Source organism: Gigantopelta aegis, chromosome 3 (assembly GCF_016097555.1).
Source record: "Gigantopelta aegis isolate Gae_Host chromosome 3, Gae_host_genome, whole genome shotgun sequence".
Taxonomy (NCBI): domain Eukaryota; kingdom Metazoa; phylum Mollusca; class Gastropoda; order Neomphalida; family Peltospiridae; genus Gigantopelta; species Gigantopelta aegis.
Genome location: NC_054701.1, coordinates 2,931,082 through 2,953,788, shown reverse-complemented (window position 1 = coordinate 2,953,788; position 22,707 = coordinate 2,931,082). Strand labels below are relative to the sequence as shown.

General features: G+C 34.6%; 1 protein-coding gene across 1 annotated transcript in view; it reads left to right on the top strand.

Moving 5' to 3' along the window:
• The window catches only part of LOC121367394 (ubiquitin carboxyl-terminal hydrolase 19-like), a 50,300-nt gene that overhangs the window by 9,081 nt on the left and 18,512 nt on the right, over positions 1-22,707 (top strand). Inside the window, exons 5-21 of the mRNA XM_041491547.1 lie at positions 599-645; positions 2,703-2,803; positions 3,164-3,235; positions 3,857-3,972; positions 4,287-4,429; positions 5,661-5,817; positions 6,733-6,866; positions 7,540-7,632; positions 8,313-8,378; positions 9,311-9,421; positions 12,080-12,190; positions 12,635-12,718; positions 13,118-13,212; positions 16,153-16,213; positions 16,809-16,924; positions 19,732-19,875; positions 21,917-22,470. Coding sequence (XP_041347481.1) covers positions 599-645; positions 2,703-2,803; positions 3,164-3,235; positions 3,857-3,972; positions 4,287-4,429; positions 5,661-5,817; positions 6,733-6,866; positions 7,540-7,632; positions 8,313-8,378; positions 9,311-9,421; positions 12,080-12,190; positions 12,635-12,718; positions 13,118-13,212; positions 16,153-16,213; positions 16,809-16,924; positions 19,732-19,875; positions 21,917-22,470 — 2,205 coding nt within the window. The remainder of the gene's footprint in view (positions 1-598; positions 646-2,702; positions 2,804-3,163; positions 3,236-3,856; positions 3,973-4,286; positions 4,430-5,660; positions 5,818-6,732; positions 6,867-7,539; positions 7,633-8,312; positions 8,379-9,310; positions 9,422-12,079; positions 12,191-12,634; positions 12,719-13,117; positions 13,213-16,152; positions 16,214-16,808; positions 16,925-19,731; positions 19,876-21,916; positions 22,471-22,707) is intronic.

Sequence of the window (22,707 nt, the reverse complement as noted above, 5' to 3'; positions counted from 1 at the left end):
ATAGTCCCGAAGAAAATAAAATTATAACTTGCCAACTTTGGGTATCCATGCCTCTATGTTAACTTAACCACCAAAAGAAGCATAATATGAAATGTTTTAGTCACCAAATGAAAACAATTGTCGCAATGTAGAGAGCTGGTATTGTGAGTGGTCTTTTTTGCTCCAACAGGCCTAATAGTATTAATTTTTTTTTTTAGATTGTTTTAGAGAGAAAAATAATATAACCCCATTTCGTTGTGTTAATGCAAATTGAAATATATTTAGTTAAATAGTTTATTATATTATCAAGTCAGATTGATCAAAGCAAAACACCTTGTCGTAAATTACTGCGGTTGTTTAGACTCTGCATACATGAGTGGGTATGAGCTGACATCACTTCCTTCCAAGCTAGAGTACCGGATGCGACGAAAAAGAAACAAAATGGCTGCCCCCATTTAGCAGGAATAATCACGTTTTTTTTTTTTAATTCTAAAATTACACATTTTTCATTTGTTAAAGTGTCAGTATGTGTTGGTGATCCGGGTGTACATCTTTCCAGACATAAGGCTCATATTTGACTTCTCCTTTAACTATTCAATGGATTTTGTTTTACTTTCAGAACCTGTCTATTACTTGGATATCATCAAACATGACTTTTTTGAACGGGTAATGATTTGTTTTCTGTTCAGATTCAGATTTGTTTATTATAGTTACTTCAAATTTATAACCCTTTGTGTTTTGGCTTTCTGTTCAGATATACATGGGTAACATCATGTTTTAAAAGGTTTTGTTAAGATTGATTTGAGTTGTCATGTAATAATATTTAATTTCCTTGTTTAAAGGATTTGTGAACAGACCACAAAACGTTGTCATTTTGTTCTGCATTGCCATACTATAAGTCTAAAAACAATTATTTTATTTTTTTTAACTCTTAATTTAGTGTAAATAGCTTAAAACAACAAAATAATAAGGCAGTACCAAATCCTTCCCGACTTTTAATGAGCTGGTCTGTCACGTGGTCTGCTGACGTCAGAGACGCTACTGCTAGCCAGAGGAAGTGAGAAGCCAGTTCGTACGCGTGTGTTAGTTTCACTTTAATTTCCGCGATTATTTCTGAATGGCAAAACGGTGGGAAGAAAACTTTTACCTGGACATACAGCCGTACCAGTTCGAGCCTTTGGCCCACGAACGAGCTGTTGAGAGCGAAGATGAAAGTGATAGCGAGCACGAAACCAACGACGGTATGGAAAACCGTGTTGGAAACATAAACTGGTAGAAATTATTATTAAATTTTTTTTAATGACGTTCTTATTAACTACTTATTTCTACAAGGCCATGTATGTCATGTATATTTTGTTGCAGTAAATTATCATATTTCTATAAAAAAAAAAGAAATGTACTGTTTTTCCACAATCTTGTAATGGGATGTCAGAAATTTTCGCTTACAATGCATTTTGCGAAAATACAATGTATGGCGATATGTTTTACGGTACAGGATCGTGCTATTTGGACATGGGGATTTTATTTGTTTTATTTTAGGGGAGGGTTTTTAGCCAAAAAACAAGTACCCATATATATATATATATATATATAATATAAATACGTTTGCTGGTTGTAAAACTATTTGGTGGAAGTCATTTGGCTAGGGCCTAATGAATGTTTTACCTCGGCATTGCGTCTTTTCTGAAAAGCGGACCTAGGGTGGCGAATCGGCATCTCTACCGAATTTTCAACAAACTCCCTGTTGGTAAATACAGTCGGGACAGCAGTGCCTTTTAACGAGATTCTTGCATTGCTGTATCCCATCTTAGCCATTTCAACCGGGTCCCGAGCGAAAGCATCCTTTTCGAAATGTGCCGAACACAACCGACTTGTACATTTTGGTGTCCATCCCTTCTCACCTCTCTGACACCGATGGATCCAAATGTTCCTTCTAGAATCACCTTCTGGCGGAAACCTAAAAAAGCTGATTCCTGATCCCTTTTTTGATTGGTTTTGACATCCCCATGCCACACAATAAACCATATTATAAAGGATAATTCCGTAATTTAACTCGGTGTTGTTCAAAGAAAGCACGCTTTTGTAATGGCAAACAATAGGCTACTGAATAGCGGTTCACGGTTGGACAGCGTCTCTGACGTCATCACGGAAATTGCCGATCTTTGCCGGTAAAATATGCATATTTCCCAACGATGTCAGAATTACGAATTGTACTGCTTTTAAGTAATGAAATAATTTTTATATATTTTGTAAATTATTTTTTTAGTCATATTTGGCATCATATATTTACACAGTTACAATATTTAGACGCTGTTCACAAATCCTTTAAGTAAAATTTGGTAGAATTATGTCCTTTTGGGTCTTACTTGATAATTTTTTACCGTAATCAAAATGTTTTTTGAGACATGCCTGCAGTATTTATTTAACAGGCTAAAATATCTTTAAAGATTCTAATTGTATAGGATGTCTCTGTTTATTTTCTTTTATTTTTTTAATATACCACTGTCCCCTTTCCTTTCTTTCCTTGAATTCCATCTCATTTCTTCCCGATCTGGCAACTCGTATCTTTCAATTTCTTTGGCTGTCCACCTCCACATCCCAGTCCTTGTCTCTCCGACTGTGACATGTGCTTGTCTCTTGTGGCTATCTGTCTCTGTTAATGATTATTAATCAATAAAATATTTCCTCCCATTTAAATAACATTAAACTTTTACTATTTTCAGGAAGACAATTTGAGTCTGCACGTGTATGTGAAGAATATTGACAAAGATGCTGTCAAATTACACTTCTACAAGGAGTCCTTTATTCTCAAGTTTCGTTCCGAGTGAGTTCTCCAGTTTAATTCAGTTGATTTGTAACAACAAATCTGCTTGAATCTTTCTTACAATTTGGGATCATAACAACCATTACTAACGTCTGGAAGTTAGAATATATTTAAGGATTGTCTGTTATTTCTTTTTATGTTCATCGGGGTATGAACAAAAAATATGATCTGCAAACTGTGTGAATTGGCGAAGCCGCATATTTAATGGTTAATAAATATTGTTTAAACCAAAGAAACACAAACACTGTTTCTTCCCAGTATTGGCACTCCATATAGGCAAGAATTAGGTTCTTTGTAAACATGTGCAGTATGTTGTAGTATGTTAGTAAATGTTTCTGTTAACTTTGCTTGTTTTCACAGAGATGGAAAGTTCCTTAGTTTGCACGCTGGCACCTCGTCAGACACTGTGTTCTGCTGGAAAGTGCAAACAAAGTAAGTATAGAAGGCTACCATTTTTGTAAATCTGTAATGAGAGACATAAAAGTTTACTCATTGAATAAGGTGTGTTATTCGAATTACCTATTGTCTGATTTCTTATTGAGATTTTCGTTTCATTTTAGTCTGTTTTAAGATGCATTAGATTATGTAGTCAGATAAGCCACAGAAATGTTAAATCGAGATAATTTAAACATATCTTAAAAAGATTTGTAAGAAAGTGAAAATGTCTCCGCCAGTTAGAATGTATCCAATAACGTTAGAATTAAAACGTAACATGTTGATTTGCTGAAAGAAAGGTTACTTGTGTTAAACCAAGACTTACTAGTATCACTCTTGTTACAGTATTAAATGTTTTCAACTTTTTTAAATACATGGTGGATTGATTTATAAAGCTTATACACAAGAATGTTTACCGTAATCATAAGATGTAGGGGAATTAAAACATGATAATTTAATTCTTTTGAATTATACACAATATGTGATGTAATAAATCTCAATAACTCTCAAAAGGAACATTTTAGTTGGGACAATTAAATTTACAAAATTTAATTTATGGGCTAAATTAATAATATTGGTATGTTTACAAGAAGAAATGAATGTGTTTTGCATTTGCAGAGGTGAACTTGTACCACAGGAATGCAGACACAAAATCACTTCATCTTTTCTGGAAATCATTCTGAAAAAAATCAGCGTAACACGATGGGGAGGCCTTGAAGCATTACAGCGAAAAGGTAACAGTCATTAATGATTAAAGTTCATGTCATTATCTGAACCATGGGTCAGAATAATAAACACAGACGTAGTTTTAAAAGGTAAGAGTCATTAATGATTAAAGGCAGTTAGTTCCTGTTACTATCTGAATCATGGGTCAGAATAATAAACACAGACATAGTTTTAAAAGGTAAGAGTCATTAATGATTAAAGGCAGTTAGTTCCTGTCACTATCTGAACCATGGGTCAGAATAATAAACACAGACATAGTTTTAAAATATGTGAGCTGTTCCTTTATATACCTGTCTACCTAACATGTCACTTAATATTTTAGAGAAGGATCCTCCTAAAGCAGAAACCTGGATTTCCACAAAAAAGTTAACATCTACGAACGTCAACAAGAATGTTGCTTTTGATGAAATGAGCAATGTGAATGAAAACAGTTCTTTGTTACTGTCGAGAAATAAAGAAGAGAAGGTACTGTAAAATAATTTATTTTTGTGATTTAATGAAAATGAATCAGTTCTCGAGAATATATTTTTGTGAATTCCCATCCCTCCCCCAGTAAAAAAAGTACTGGTTCTGATGTTAATAATTTTGATGTTTATTGTTTAAAAAATACCGTAAGCTTATGCAAGGTGCTTAGGCACCCCCGTGCTCTTTTTCGTAATCCTCAAACTTGTTATAAAAACCAAACCCGAAAACAAAACTGAATTTGAAGGTGCAATGCTAGCGCAAGTTTGATTTAAACATTATTTATTACTGTCAAAATACTTGTTTAGTACGGTTTATGATTGACCAACAGACAAATAAAACCTTTAGTGTGAAACCCAAATATGAGTTATAAATATAGTATTACTACAGCATACATGCCCAATCCGGATTTTGTTCATTTCCAAATTTTGACATACTGTGATGTTTACTTCTGTGGTTTTTTAAACACGTGTATTGCTTTCATAGCCAATACTTGTGAATGAAAACCATACAAAACTTCATATTGTACATTATCATATAATATATTATCTTTGCTTTGATATCGTTTCTTGATATAATGTTATGAGTGTCGCATAATTACTACTATAGTGATTGAACGAGACTACATTTATTTATTTATTTTTAATGTCCAATTTTCGTCAGCCTTTAATTTCGCGTGGAATTTATTTTCACAAATTTTATTCAAACGCGAAAATAAATTCCACATGAAAATAAAGTATATTACAGTTGTTAACATTTACGTCAAAGTTTGATTGTTATTGTGTCGAGAAATAAAGAAGAGAAGGTAGTTAACATTTATGTCAAAGTTTGATTGTTATTGTAGTCAGTGGAGTAAAATGTTTTTTTTATTTTCTGTATAGCGTTTTTAATATCTTCATTATTTATATATTTTCTTTTTGTTATTAAAACAATCCTAGTTTCTTCTTGAAATTAATTAAATAATATTGTAAACTATACAATATGGTTTCATTTATGTTATTTTCATATTACCATATACGTTGAGTAGGTAGATCATAATATTTAAATATATATCAATAAGTAACCAATGATATTGCAATTTTTTTTAACAGTAGCTGAAATTCAGATATTCAAAAACAAAAAATGTCGTTGTTGTAATCCTGCGAAATACAGAAATTAGTTTATTATTACAAAATGTTTAAATTTAACATTTATTTAAGCAGTATGAATGTTTAAGTGATTTTTGTGTTGTCAGAAGCCGACGTGTAAAGTTCAACCACTAAACAAGAATGAGGGTCAGCTGGTGGTGCTGCCTGGTTTCACCGGCCTCGATAATCTAGGCAACACTTGTTTCATGAACAGCGTTCTGCAGGCGCTCGCTAACACCAGAGAGTTCAGGGACTACTTCCTGGGTAAGGTGGTCACTGGAACGCATTTTCTCTATATTGTCGTTCATTTCATACATTTATTCATTTGTTTGTTAGATATGTATTTATTACTCCCAACTAGATATAATAGTAATTAACTAAATTACTGTAAATATTCTGTGCTGTAAATCCATGTGGTTTTTTTTTGTAACTAAATAAAGTTTTGTCTGAATACACAATGTAATAAATTAAAAGTATCAGAAGTATTTCATATGTTGATTATTAAAATGTGTTATCTTACATCTAAAAGCTTCAGCTGCTGTAAACAGAATATATAGAAGTAATAATTAATGCTGTTGTATTTCAGGGGGTTTGATAAACAAGACATCTTGAGTGAAACTATAATCGATTGGTAATTTGTACTCTGACAACATGATATGGTAGTTTCAACTAGAAGTGCCATGCAAAGTTTTAGACGACCATATAACTTATGTATCTGGAGACACTTTGTAAGATTCGGGGCGGGATGTAACACAATGGTCAAGTGCTCAAGTGAGGTTGGTCTAGGATCGATCACTATCCACTGGTTTATTTCTTGTTCCAGCCAGTGCACCATGACTGAAATATCAAAGGCTGTGGGATGTTGCATATAAAATATCCCTTGCTATTAATGCAAAAATGTTGCAGGTTTCTCTGAGACAATGTCAGAATTACCAGATGTTTGACATCCAGTTGCTGATGATTAATAAAACAATGTGCTCTAGTGGTGTCGTTAAACGAAACAAACTTTTAATTGTTTAATAATTAATACTGTTGTATTTCAAGATGTTTAATAAGCAAGACGTTTTGAGTGAAACTATAATATAACGGTATCTAGTCCTCTGACAGCATTATATGGTAGTTTCAACCAGAACTGACATACAGAGGTTAGACATAATTGTTGTGTTACTGTGTTTTCAGACTGCCACTTCCAGTCGGAGATTAATCCCGACAACCCTCTGGGGACTGGTGGAAACCTGGCTGTCGCATTCGCTGTCATGTTGAAAACACTGTGGTCAGGGAGAAAGTATTCGATCGCACCAGGAAAACTGAAGGTGTGTCTTCAAAGTAAAATAATAAGCTGATTTAGAAGCCTTTGGCTCGTGCAAAATGAGTATTGGTTGATAATTAATTTTTTCTCATTTAGGATAACTTGAAAAGAGAGCCATATGCATTTTGTATCAAAAATAATAATATTAAATTACACTGATAACTGCAGAGAATTATTGAAAATTCCTTTTTAAAAAGGTAATGGAAAAGGCCTTTAAAAAGTAATACAAAATAATGGAAATTGGTTGATAGCTATATGTTCATCAGCTCTGTACAGTTGTGAAAATGTTGATAATTGCATAAACAATTAATAACTTCATAGTTCTTCACTTAATAAAACACAGCAAACAGTATAGTAAGAGAATTGTTTTTGTTAATGTATTAAAGTGTAAAATTGCATAGTGTAGTAACACAGTAGTTAGAAATGCAGATTAATTGGTTCTTTTATTAAAGATTTATGTTTTCCATAACTTCTTTTTCTGCAGTTTATCAAAAGATTACATTCAGTGTGACATCATCCAGTCAGAAACGGTTAATTATTGTAATACAAAGTTTTGTAATATTTTACAAACACAGCACTTCATTTAGTATAGCACGTGACATGAGGTTATTTTATGAAATACCGTTCTGTAGAAGACTATCTTAAGTTGATGAGATCACCTATGTGGATATTTTCAGGATATTGTTGCCAGAAAAGCTAGCCAGTTCACTGGATTTGCACAGCATGATGCCCAAGAATTCATGGCCTTTGTGTTGGATGGTTTGCATGAGGTAAATATTTTATTTCTTTTAAGTCTATATATGTTGACAGTGATATACTATTTAATGATATTTTTTGGTTTAAAAAAAAAAATCCAGTCCTTATAAGTGTATATTACAATAGGAAGGAAGGAAGGAAATGTTTTATTTAACGACTCACTCAACACATTTTATTTAAGACATGGTTAAGGACCACACATATATTGACAGAAGAAACCCACTGTTGCCACTTCATGGGCTACTCTTTTCGATTAGCAGCAAGGGATCTTTTATATGCACCATCCCACAGACAGGATAGGACATACCACAGCCTTTCATATACCAGTCATGGTGCACTGGCTAAAGCGACAAATATATTACAATAGTGACTTACTTTATTACATCTTGGACAATTTGGTAAACATATTTTAGAATACTGTTTCTTGATGTAATGGCTGATAGATTTTTATATTAAAAAAACAATTAAAAGAGAATAACTAACTTGCTACAAGGAGTTATGAATTATCTGTCCCTCCGGAATGAATTTTGCAAAACTCTTGCCAAAGGCTCTGGTTTATAACATTCATTCACGCAGGACAAGAGTCCACTGCTCTACCAACTCAACTAATAGGGAAATTCCTACTAGCTTGTGTCAGTAGGTGCATTTTATAGCAACACTACTACAGTATTTTAATGAATCGTTTTGTTGACAGGACCTGAATCGTGTCCGGAAAAAGCCGTACACAGAAACAATTGATTCTGATGGAAGACAAGATAAGGTTTGTAAGAATTCTCTGGTTTTTGAATTTACACATTCCATGATAATATTTTGACATTTCCTATCTCTCTTTTGTAACTGTTGTGCATGCATGACCGCAGTTTCATGTGTGTATTAATTGTTAAAGTTATTTTTTCTTTTCCATAAAGTATAATTAAAGTTTAATTTTTATCCATTAAGTTGATGCAGGATTTTGTTTTATGTGTTTGGTATGTTTGTGTAGTTAGATGAGAAGGACCCCCCCCCCCCCCCCCCCCCTTGTTTCTCCAGAATTTCATATTTTAGAATTAAATATATATATAAATTAAATTAAATTGGCTGCCCAAACAAGGGCCTGCCTGTGCACATTTGGTGCTCGGCATTCCTGTAATTTAAGATCTTAACACAGACTTTAGTCAACTGTATCGCTTCATAATTGCTGGATCTGTCACGGAGTTCATATGGTATCATTTAAAATCCTTACACTGTGGTTTTACATAATTATATAAATCATATTTTCATATACTTACCATTTATGACACCCAATAGCTGATGTGTATTTTTGTGCTGGGGTGTCGTTAAACATTCATTCATTCATTCATTTAAAATGTCTGTTTCTTTTTGGCATACTTATGTTAGTGTCTTAAAAGGCAGCCCCTACCCCCATCTCGGGGGCCCCCACGCCCATCTCAGGCCACCGCCTCCATCTCAGGGCCCCATTACCATCTCAAGCCCCCACTCCCATCTCAGTTCCCCGTATCTTTTAACTCTTCTGAAGTGTTTACATTACTTTGAGAGGTCACGGTCCAGATTCACTCAAATCTAACAACTCTGTCGTCTAGCACTGCAGTGCAAAACAACATGATGTCGCTGCAGAGAGCTTCATGAATTACGCCCCAGTTTAAATAAATATCCTCAAAACAAAGCATCTTAGAAGTCTTATATTCATTGTAGGTTGTTGCTGATGAATCGTGGGAAGTTTACAAGAAAAGAAATGATTCATTTGTTGTGGATTTGTTTCACGGACAGTACAGATCAAAGCTGGTGTGCCCTGTTTGTGAGAAGGTAAGATCTCTTTAATAATTAAAAAACCCATTCAGCTGCCTCAAGAATTGTGGAATAACCTGTAGATGTTCCACTAGACAGTGTTGTCAAAAAATCACTCTTGTTTATATTGCTATAGGGTGTATACTACTAAATCAAATCCCATAGACGACAATAGTAACATATGTGGCTAAAACTCTTACCTGCAACGTATCAATCGACATAGACGCCACGGATATAAATACTACCACCCCTCACCCTTAAAGTGAATCACAAAAAAGTGGGTGTCAAGCTGCTCATTTCTGAGATAACGGGTAGCGTCTATGATTACCCTAGTTCCGCACAAAATTTGAGTACTTTTTTTTACAGGTACCCCATACATGTTTCAAGCACAAGGCTACTTGACACATTGGTACTAGATGAAATAAAATTGCATCTTTTTTTACCCAGATGAAACTATTATTTTTTACAACCAACACACTCACATTTATAACCAATCACAGGACTTGTGGTGTTCACTTCTCTATTAAAAGTTGGGTGCATCTCGAACTTTGACCCAGCCGGAAGTTATTTGGTTTAGTACTACCTATACTGATAACATACATTTTTCAAAAAGTGTCCAGCTGTGTGTTTTTATGACAACCAGGATCTGGTGTATTCTGACATAAACTGACAACCTCACTGAAACTGTTGTTTCTACAGTGCAACCTAATATAATGTACACCTCATAAGGCATATATATTGTATACAGTTTTGTACAAATGCAATATGTCATATTAAACAACAAAATGTTTTAAAATAAAACTCCTGAAGATATTTACTGTCAGTTGGGTGTGTGTACTCAGGTATATATGTAGAGACTACAAAGATAGTCAGAGTACCTGTACTCCTTTAAAGTATTCCATTAAAACACATGCACTTGACTGACCCCTAGATTAGGAGACCTGAACAGGTACGTCAAAGAAATATCAGTATTAAAAAAATACACTGTCTGAGGAATGAAACACAAACATGACTGTACCTGTATGAAGTAATAACTTAATGTCCTGGACATTAGTGTTGGGAGGAAATCCTGTATGCAGGGTGTGGCTGTCTTCAACTTACCAGGTGTGGGAATTTCAAATCCATCGGCCATGCTGATTTTCATAATGAACCATCAAAACCATTGGGAGCTACCCATATTCCTGACTATATTTTATTTGTAGCCTACTGTAGTTGGAGCTTTTAATATTTGTGATATCTGGAATTATCATCCAGCTTTCACACATTTATTTTTGATTAATTACTGAAAAAAACTATTTTTAAATGACATAATTACCCGAACATCTATTTTATTGCATTATTTTCTAATCCAGATCAATACAATATGTATATTGGATGTATTCCTACAAACAGTAATCCAGCATTTTATTTAGCTAGTAACATTGGGTAATACAGCTTTAACAATAAAATAAATTATCAACTTACTCCAAGGCAGATAATCAAATCTAAAAAAAATTGGTTCTGAATCCAGTATAAACCTAAAATGGTCTTCATGAGAGTAAACTAAGTGATTATTTAAAAAAAATATTTGATCTAGAGATCTAAAGGTATGTTTAACAAGCTTATTGTTATGTATAACTAAGAACAGAAGGCACAATAGTGACAACAAATTTAATTATGTCTTTGGTGAAGTTTTTCTTTAAATTTATTTTAAATTTTGCATAAAACTACAAATTTGTCTAAAATATAACTTAGCACCCTATAAATATGTCAAAATGACAATAAAAATCAAGTTCTTTACAAATTTGAGTTTTCAAAATTTCATACATGAAAAATTAACTATGTGCACAAGGCTACTTGACAGTGGTACTAGATGAAATAAAATTGCATACATTTTTAGCCCAACACACTCACATTTATAACCAATCACAGGACTTGTGGTGTTCACTTCTCTATTAAAAGTTGGGTGCACCTCGAACTTTGACCCAGCCGGAAGTTATTTGGTTTAGTACTACCTTTAGAAATTTTGTTCAGATTTGAAAATCTGAGCAATTTCCAGAAGTCTGTTTTCATTTCAAAACTGTTATTTTAGAGAAAGGAATTGGTTAAAAAACCATGTTGACCTAACTAAGAAGTGTATTGTTTGGATGTAGTTGAATTGTGTTGAAATATATTATTTATTAACATGTTGACCTAACTAAGAAGTGTATTGTTTGGATGTAGTTGAATTGTGTTGAAATATATTATTTATTAACCAATAATTAAATTTCTGTTACATTCATTACAACGTAACGTTATCCCATTGGTCCAGACGTAGCAAAGGGAGTTTAATTTTTCAATGAACGTAAAAATTATGTCCTCGGGGGGAACGTCATATCTGATAACATCATTTTATATGGGCAAGTTGTCTTATTGAGCATTATTGTTTATGGATAAAAAATAATTCAAAATAAAGTTTGACATTTGAGTGTTATTATTAGTCTGTATGATTCAAATTTAATGATAAGTATTGTCTGTTATTTCTTTTACGTTCATCAGGGTATGAACCAAAAATATCATCCACAAACTTATGTGATGATTTTTTTTCATACTCCGATGAACGTAAAAGAAATAACAGACAATACTTAATTGATTATTATAACTGGAAGACACAGGCATGATGTTTAATTACTTGTATATTTGATATTTTGTTTTTAGCTTTCCATCACCTTTGATCCATTTCTGTATTTGTCCATTCCATTGCCGAAGAAATGCCGACTACTTCCAGTGACCTTCATGTGGAAAGAGCCGTACAAGAAACCAGTTAGAGTAGGGCTAATTTTTATAATCTAATGTTTTTTATTTTCCATCCGTTCCGTGAAATCTGGCCAAGAAAGGATTTCTAGTGTTAGGGGTTGGTTTTTTTAACATTTGAAAAACCTATAAATTGAAATTACTCGATAGCAGATGAAAATGTGTAGTATAATTTAAGATTTAAAATTATTAATATTACATAATATATATAGTATTATTTTGAAGATGGGTGCTCACTATTGAAATAGTATTTTATGCATTTAGAAACCATTTTTTATTGTTAATCTTATATAGTACTTAGATGTATATGAAAGTTGTAAGACATTTTGTGCATCCAGTCTTAATCATAAGTGACTTCAAAATATTAGTTTTACATCTGACGGGTTAATCCTCTTTATCCATTACTGTTAACATTTGTTCAAAGACTATTGGTAATTAACCAAATACATTAATTTTCAGTACATGCTGAAACTTCCAAAGGATGCCAGTGTTGAACATTTAAAAGATGAACTGTGCATGAAAACTGAAGTCCTTCCATGTCATGTAAGTAACTAGTAACATGGTTAAAGTTAAACACTTGTGATATGACTGAATACTCTAAACCTCATTAGTACTGTGACATGTTTCTTTTGTCAGGAATATGCACCGTAACCCATCACAATGTGTACATTTCAGAAGCAACTGTTGGTTACTGCAATGAAACTGATGTGTTCATTTAGATTTTACAACTTGATATGTTGCTGCTCGGTAAGTTGGTGCTTGTATTTTGAGCACACATTGGTCAACATGACATCAATGTAACTTAAAACCTTGATCATTTTTTTCCTATCATTGAGTTGGTTATAACTTTAAATTGATGTTCCATAGATTGGAATTTTGTTTAAAATCTGTATAAATAGAATTCTTTTTTTTAACTGATTTGTGTTTGTTTGTTTTATTTAGATGAGAGTTATTGAAGCATATCGTGGTAAAATTCACAAAACATTTTCTCGTGGAGCTTCACTGACAGGGGTCCAAGCGAATGACAACATTATAGTGTGAGTAGTTTTGAACACTATATGATTGTCTGTTCCTTGAAATAGGCATTTGCTTTGTTTGTCTATTTTTGGACCATAGACCATCTACCTTTGATCATGTCGATTTTCCCTTAGGGGTGCACACCCTAGTTTTAGCCTGTGAAAATGGACACTAAGTTTAGTTGATCTACAAACCTGCAACACATTTGAATAAAGTTATGAAGAATTGCTGAATAAACAAATGACAGTAAGTAAAAATCATCAGTTACGACCAATTAAATTGGCAATTGAGGATAAATATCAGACGAGACTTAGTAGACACAAGACAGAATTACCATACTGATAATGTGACAAATTTGGCGCCAATTTTTTTTTTCAGTCGAAGATTGCCGAAACGATAAAAATAAAATGTTTTTATTGTTCAAATAAAATATAACTTTTATTGTATGTATCAAACATACAAATGGATACTGGTATTGGACACAACAGACTCTGTTAAAAATAGTGTTAAATTATGTTACGATAACTGTTGTAAGCTATAGAAGTTCTTCGTCAGTTGTGCTTTGTACACAAGACATCTTGTTTAATTTGATGTCCAGTGTGCAGACTGTAATGTCTGTAATTTGCAGCTTCTCTGACTTTATTGGTTGTTAACATTCTTGTAGTCATTGACAGGTTGCTTTCAGCACAGCTCAATCCGCTTTTATTTGATATTTCAAAAAATTAACATCAATGTATGATGATCTTTTGACCTTTACAGTGAGGTGGTTTGTGTCTAGTATATATAGAGGTACAATATCTGCCTTGTTAAACATTAATTAAATGCTTTCGTTAGTAAATATAATTAAATGCTTTCATTAGTAAACATTAATTAAATGCTTTCTTTAGTACACATTAATTAAATGCTTTCGTTAGTAAACATTAATTAAATGCTTTCGTTAGTAAACATTAATTAAATGCTTTCGTTAGTACACATTAATTAAATGCTTTCGTTAGTAAACATTAATTAAATGCTTTCGTTAGTACACATTAATTAAATGCTTTCGTTAGTACACATTAATTAAAGTAAACATTAATTAAATGCTTACGTTAGTAAACATTAATTAAATGCTTTCGTTAGTAAACATTAATTAAATGCTTTCCTTAGTAAACATTAATTAAATACTTTCCTTAGTAAACATTAATTAAATGTTTTCGTTAGTAAACATTAATTAAATGCTTTCGTTAGTAAACATTAATTAAATGCTTTCGTTAGTACACATTAATTAAATGCTTTCCTTAGTAAACATTAATTAAATGCTTTCGTTAGTAAACATTAATTAAATGCTTTCATTAGTACACATTAATTAAATGCTTTCGTTAGTAAACATTAATTAAATGCTTTCGTTAGTACACATTAATTAAATGCTTTCGTTAGTACACATTAATTAAAGTAAACATTAATTAAATGCTTACGTTAGTAAACATTAATTAAATGCTGTCGTTAGTAAACATTAATTAAATGCTTTCCTTAGTAAACATTAATTAAATGCTTTCCTTAGTAAACATTAATTAAATGCTTTCCTTAGTAAACATTAATTAAATGCTTTCGTTAGTAAACATTAATTAAATGCTTTCCTTAGTAAACATTAATTAAATGCTTTCCTTAGTAAACATTAATTAAATGCTGTCGTTAGTAAACATTAATTAAATGCTTTCCTTAGTAAACATTAATTAAATGCTGTCGTTAGTAAACATTAATTAAATGCTTTCCTTAGTAAACATTAATTAAATGCTTTCCTTAGTAAACATTAATTAAATGCTTTCGTTAGTAAACATTAATTAAATGCTTTCCTTAGTAAACATTAATTAAATGCTTTCCTTAGTAAACATTAATTAAATGCTTTCCTTAGTAAACATTAATTAAATGCTTTCCTTAGTAAACATTAATTAAATGCTGTTGTTAGTAAACATTAATTAAATGCTTTCCTTAGTAAACATTAATTAAATGCTTTCCTTAGTAAACATTAATTAAATGCTTTCCTTGGTAAACATTAATTAAATGCTTTCGTTAGTGTACGACCGGCCTCGGTGGCGTTGTGGTTAGGCCATCGGTCTACAGGCTGGTAGGTACTGGGTTCAGATCCCAGTCGAGGCATGGGATTTTTAATCCAGATACCGACTCCAAACCCTGAATGAGTGCTCCGCAAGGCTCAATGGGTAGGTGTAAACCACTTGCACCAACCAGTGATCCATAACTGGTTCAACAAAGGCCATGGTTTGTGCTATCCTGCCTGTGGGAAGCACAAATAAAAGATCCCTTGCTGCTAATTGGAAAGAGTAGCCCATGTAGTGGCAACAGTGGGTTTCCTCTCAAAATCTGTGTGGTCCTTAACGCCATATAAACGTAAATAAAATGTGTTGAGTGTGTCGTTAAACAAAACATTTCTTTCTTTCTTTCGTTAGTGTACGTGAAGTGTCCATATACAAGATGCCCATTTCAATTGGTTTACCTTATTGGCTAGGGGCTATTCTAGAATGGACCTCATGAATGTGGGATAGGGGCACACAGGGGCAACAGTCGGTCTACAGACTGGTAGGTACTGGGTTCGGATCCCAGTCGAGGCATGGGATTTTTAATCCAGATACGGACTTCAAACCCTGAGTGACTGCTCAGTGATCCATAACTGGTTCAACAAAGGCCATGCCTGTGGGAAGCGCAAATAAAAGATCCAATGCTGCCTGTCGTAAAAGAATAGCCTATGTAGCGACAGCGGGTTTCCTCTAAAAAACAGTGTCATAATGACCATATGTTTGATGTCCAGTAGCCAATGATAAGATAAAAAATCAATGTGCTCTAGTGGCGTCGTTAAATAAAACAAACGTTACTTTACTGTTGTTTGTTCATATGCACAGTCAATTTAAATAAGATTTTAAGTTTGTGACTAATGATGTACATGGTATATTTACTGTGTGTTACAGATGCGAGGTTTTGTCGGAGGAGGTAGCTGGTGAAAGAGTGTATGAAGTGTCTGTGATACAAGTATGTATATACACACTGTCGTGCTTTTCATAACAACTCGTATCATATACAATGGTTTTTATACCTTGATTATAATCAGTATGGAAACAAAGAAATTGCAACCACACACCTTGAATATTGATTCTGAATGTATTGGGCTCCTTTTTATAATGCAACCTAGGACATAATACTTTAATTGTTTTAGCGTACATAGATATCATGTAGTTCACTGTCATGTTTTAATACTTTGTCACTTTTTAGTTTCCCCAAACTGGAAGTATTTACCTTTTGCTAATTTCAAATATTGTAATTCTTTTGTTAAGTCAATAAGTCAGTAATTGAAGCAAAATCTGATTATCTTACTAGAATTATGTTGTGCTATGTTTTGTTTGTCAGATATTTCATATGTGAGTAAATTAATGAAGTCTGTGAATTTAGTATTTCAACTGTTTAAAAATGTTGAGTATTTCTATCTGTTTAGTTATTTTAACAGATCCCTGTTTGTTAATTGTTTAAAAATGTTGAGATTTATATTTGTTTTGTTTTATTAACAGATCCCTGTTTGTTAATTGTTTGAAACTATTGAGTATTTCTGTTTGTTTTGTTTTATTAACAGAGATCCCTCGTGCCGCACCTAGTTCCTTCTCGCTGCGCTCACTGTCACCACATTTGTGGGGCCAACTCCAAACTGAAGCGGTGTACGAAATGTTTCAAAGTGGGCTACTGTGATCAGTATGTAGACATTTAACTTCATGTGCTATTTAACCTTTAGACTACTGGATTAATTTTTAACAAAAACCACGTTGAGTGGGTACAAGTTTATAATTTTTACTCACATATATTCACTTAAATGTTTCATAAATACATGAAATAAAGTTCATATATGAATCGGTAAGTATTATTTTCGTGTCTTTTTTTGTAATTTTTATTATTTTAGATCGGCTAATGGTGATTAAAATTAGCCAAAAAATCGAAAAAGTTGCGTTTACTTACGGGCATTTGTGGCCAGCTGTCCAGTATTTATGTCCATTATTCCCGATAACAGTGGTTTTCTGACCCGAATTTTTTTTAAAACCCGAACTACGATTCATATTGCAATATTTGGTAATTTTCGTTGTTGGTAAAACGATCAAATTTATTATCAAATTAGCTGTTACAATCAGCTATCGATGCCTGAAAATTACCGCGACGTGCCGCCATTGTTGTCAAGCGAAAATTCTTGCCGAAAACCACTTTTTGAACTCAAAATTTCAAGGTATTTTCAATTGAAAAAATCAAAACAAAAACCACCATTTTGAAAAAAAATCTTTTTTCTTTAATTATATTTCCGTTTCCGGTGAGTGTCGTGTGCAAAACGGCGGGAAATATGAATTGGGGAATGCACTGTATACAGTGTACAGTATATCGTCTGACGTGACGTCGGGCGAGATATCTCGCCTGCAGTAGTCAGAAGGTTAAGTGTACAGTGGAACCTTGTTAGTCCGGACAGTATGGTTATTAAAAAAAACGTCCGTATTAACAAATTTCTGGATTACTGAAATGTACGTGATGAGTAACCTCCCTTGATTCAAAACAAAATAAAAACGACACATTTGAATTTTAGAACCAAACAATTCTTCAACCAGTTTTGTTCTGTTGATCCGCCTCGTGGTGTGAATAAGGCACTATTTGCATGTCCGTGAGGCCAGTCTACTATTCAGTAGTGTACTGCCAGGTGCTTGTCTTAAAGTTAGAAAATGCGATTAAATAAAATGAAATACTGTTTAAGACATGTTGCATTGTTGATACTAAATGTTTGATTACTAGCGACAACAAGTTTTCAATTTTATTAGTCGTGTTTTGTCGTACCGGTTAATGTTGTAAATCTAGGCCACGTGGTCGAGTTCATTTCCACGAAGTGGGTACGTTGTTGAGGAATGCATATTGTTTCTCACTTATATACAATCATTATTAGTTTAAAGTTTCTACGTTTACAGATTATATTTTAAACATATTAAATGGAAAAATTATAATTCATTTCTGCTATATCTACTGATATAATATAAACGCCAACATGATACATCCCTCCGCCCCTAGCACAGAAATACAACTCTCTCAAAACCGGCGTGAAACTGAATGAGCATTGTTCCACGTATGAAAGAGTCGCAAGCCAGTATTTTGATAGCAATAACATATAAAGACGTTTCCTTTGTCTTTATTTTGGGTGACTGGCAATACTCTTGAGTTGGGACACCAAAACAATTATGACCAGTATTCAGTATTAAATCATACAGGCAAGTTGGGAGGGTAGTTACAAAACGAGGTCATGGGGTACCGTAGGGTATGATCAAGAGTTACCCACTTTTAAAAATAAAATACTCCCCCCCCCCCTCCCCCCTCCCCCCCCCATAAAATAAAACAGCCAGTCTGGTCATAGATCAAAGAAATTATATTTAAAAAAACAACAAACACTTGTGAACACTTGTGCTTTATCCGACTAACACTAAATAAACACAGGTGAATGGTTAAATAAACTGCGGTGTGAAACCCCATGCAGCCATTTTATCTCTGTCGATTCCTTGAGTGTTAATTGGCGGATTACTTTTATGTTCAATCAGCGGCGACCAGTCAAACGAAGCAATTTGCCTTTACTTTTTACATTTGGTTCAGAATTATGACCGTCCGGTTCCGGAAGCTGAATATCTGGATTAATGAATAACTTTACTGAGTGGTCGTTTCGTTTTGCAAAAAAAACGTCCGTACGGTGAGGATTCCGGACTACTGGAGTCCGGACTAACGAGGTTCCACTGTATACTTAACTTGTATATCAATTTTAGAATTAACCCTGATACTTTTATTCTGACATGGATATGTTATGTGGAAGCAGATGGTTTTCACTCTTGTGTGTATATATATATATATATATATGCCGAGATGTTGAAATAACTGTTAGACACCACATAGCCACAGTTTAAAATGTGCTGAGGTGTTGATAAACATTGCTTTCCTTTCTAGACTGAGTATTAAAATAACTGTGTTAAGACACCAAATAACCGTAGTTTAAAATGTGCTGAGGTGTTGATAAACATTGCTTTCCTTTCTAGACTGAGTATTAAAATAACTGTGTTAAGACACCAAATAACCGTAGTTTAAAATGTGCTGAGGTGTTGTTAAACATTGCTTTCCTTTCTAGACCGAGTATTAAAATAACTGTTAAGGCACCAAATAACCGTAGTTTAAAATGTGCTGAGGTGTTGTTTAACATTGCTTTCCTTTCTAGACCGAGTATTAAAATAACTGTGTTAAGACACCAAATAACCGTAGTTTAAAATGTGCTGAGGTGTCGTTAAACATTTTTCTTTTTGAGATGAAATACAGAAATAAATCATGTGTTAGACACAAATCATCAATAGTTGAAGTCTAAAATATGTCCAGATGCTGATAAACAAACATTCTGTTCTAGACAGATGTTAAAATAATCGTGTATTAACACCTAGGTAGTCGTGGTTTACAATATGCTGGGGTGTTGTTAAACAAACATTGCTTTCCTCTGTGACCAGGGCGTGTCAGAAGAATCACTGGCAGATCCACAAGATGAGCTGTAACACGGCCCCGGAGCCCGTCGGCTGTCCCTTCATCATCAGCGTCCCAGAGTCGAGGGCCACCTACTCCAAGCTGTGTAAACTCATGGAGGCATATGCCAGGTGTGTAGGTATGCACATGCACGTACGTACGTGTGTGTATGTGCACGTACGTGTGTGTGTGTGTGTGTATGTGTGCACGTATGTACGTACGTGTGTGTGTGTGTGTGTGCAGCGTCAGGCTCAAGATGTAGTGAAAATTGTGTTCACGAATCACTGGGCATTTTAAATTCCATTTTCAACATTAAAACACTTGAAAACAGTTACCTTGGGAACATTGCTCTGTCAGAATGGAGGCTGTAAAGCAAAATCACATTTTATAACATACCATTTAATCTTACTATAGTAATAAAGACAATTCTGAATGAAATAAAAACATATTTTATTGAATATATGTGTGACAAAATCTTGCATGCATCCGAATAACATCATGTCCTTAGCCAGGAATGACATGTTCCTAGTCAGGAATGACGCCATGTTCCTAGCCAGGAATGACACCATGTTCCTAGCCAGGAATGACATGTTCCTAGCCAGGAATGACACCATGTCCCTAGCCAGGAATGACGCCATGTTCCTAGCCAGGAATGACATGTTCCTAGCCAGGAATGACATGTTCCTAGCCAGGAATGACGACATGTTCCTAGCCAGGAATGACATGTTCCTAGCCAGGAATGACACCATGTCCCTAGTCAGGAATGACGCCATGTCCCTAGCCAGGAATGACACCATGTCCCTAGCCAGGAATGACACCATGTTCCTAGCCAGGAATGACATGTTCCCAGCCAGGAATGACACCATGTTCCTAGCCAGGAATGACATGTTCCTAGCCAGGAATGACACCATGTCCCTAGCCAGGAATGACATGTTCCCAGCCAGGAATGACACCATGTTCCTAGCCAGGAATGATGTTCCTAGCCATGTATCCCTAGCCAGGAATGACACCATGTTCCTAGCCAGGAATGACATGTTCCCAGCCAGGAATGACACCATGTTCCTAGCCAGGAATGACATGTCCCTAGCCAGGAATGACACCATGTCCCTAGCCAGGAATGACACCATGTTCCTAGCCAGGAATGACATGTTCCCAGCCAGGAATGACACCATGTCCTAGCCTAGTTCCTAGCCAGGAATGACGCCATGTCCCTAGCCAGGAATGACACCATGTTCCTAGCCAGGAATGACATGTTCCCAGCCAGGAATGACATGTTCCTAGACAGGAATGACATGTTCCCAGCCAGGAATGACATGTTCCTAGACAGGAATGACACCGTGTCCCTAGCCAGGAATGACTCCGTGTCCCTAGCCAGGAATGATGTCATGTCCCTAGACAGGAATGATGCCATGTCCCTAGCCAGGAATGACACCATGTCCCTAGCCAGGAATGATACCATGTCCCTAGCCAGGATGCTTAGCGTTCCATCAATTCTATAAAATTCAACCAACTTTCCAAATGAAGTAAGTTGCATTATTTAATAAAACTTTTGTTAATTATACTATAGAAAGGTTGTAAGTAATAAATACAGAACCACATACCAGTTGTTTTGCCATGTTATTTTTTGCACTTGTTTATAATGTGCAAGATTTATACCACTCGAACACTACACAGTCTTGTGGTATAATGTTCTTGAGCACCATAAACGAGTGCAATAAATAAATGGCAAAACAACTGGTATGTGGTTCTTTCTCTGTATGTTTATGTTATAGGTTTGATTCCTATGCAAGTCGTAGTATTATGTTTGAAAATGTAATTTTTGAAAATATCGACAACTAAAAGTTGAGAGAGAAATATCGTGTTGGCTGCCATTGTTTTGTGTTTGTTCTCATCATAGACCAAGTGTGCTGGAGTTGGGGTTTAGGAATGAGAAAATATAGCTGACATGGCAATAACGAGAAATGAACATGATCAAAGGTATGTGGGCCGTGCACCAAAAGTGGACAGTCTGACAAAAAGGTTGAATCACTGCACTACTCCGGTCATTGGATAGTTATTTAAATATATTTATCATTTTTAATATCTTCCATGACTGCTTTTCCCCCAGCTTAGTTACATACTCGTTTCTGAAATAATATTACAAAATAAACTTTAGATTTGAAATGTTTGCAGGTTTTCTGTTGATGTGTTCCAACCTCCGGTTCAGAACAAGCTGACAAGACGCCCGTCCAGTTCAAACCTGAGCAGTTCCGGCAGCCAATCCAGTGGCAGTCTGAGCAGTCTCGATAGCCAATCGTCTTCAGCGAGCACATGCACGCTGACTGGGGAACAGATGACTGATCACATGACCAACGACACGGAGGATATTGACCAATCAGACAGCATGATCGCGATGGCAGGCAGTGTGGCCTCCCTTGACTCTTCGTACGGCACGCCACACTCTCTGTCTCTCAACGAAATCGTGGCCGAAACGAGGGACAACTTAACCCCTGATACCCCTAATGACAATTCCGACAAGATATTTACGATTGGAAGCACGCCAGAGGAGTGTATGGACTGTTCGGCGTCAGGGGATAACGGTCATTGGAAGTCGATCCCGACCAACCCGGTGCTAGGGGTTCAGGTGGATGAGACGGAGAGAGCCATGCCGCTGTTCTACATAAAACCTGTCAACAGCGAGGGCATTGGATTGAAGGGGCCCGACGGGGAGAGGTTTGACGACAGAGGTGAACAAATCACACAGTTTTAATGAACTGTCATTAACTAAGTTTAATTTTTATTGAACTGTGATTAAATGAAATTAATTAGTTTTTTTTAATGAACTGTGATTAACTGAAGTTAGAGATTTTTAATGATTAAATGAACTTAATTAGAGTTTTAATGAACCGTGATTAAATGAAAAGACATTTTTAATGAACTGTGATTAAATGAAATTATTTACTTTTTAATGAACTATGATTAAA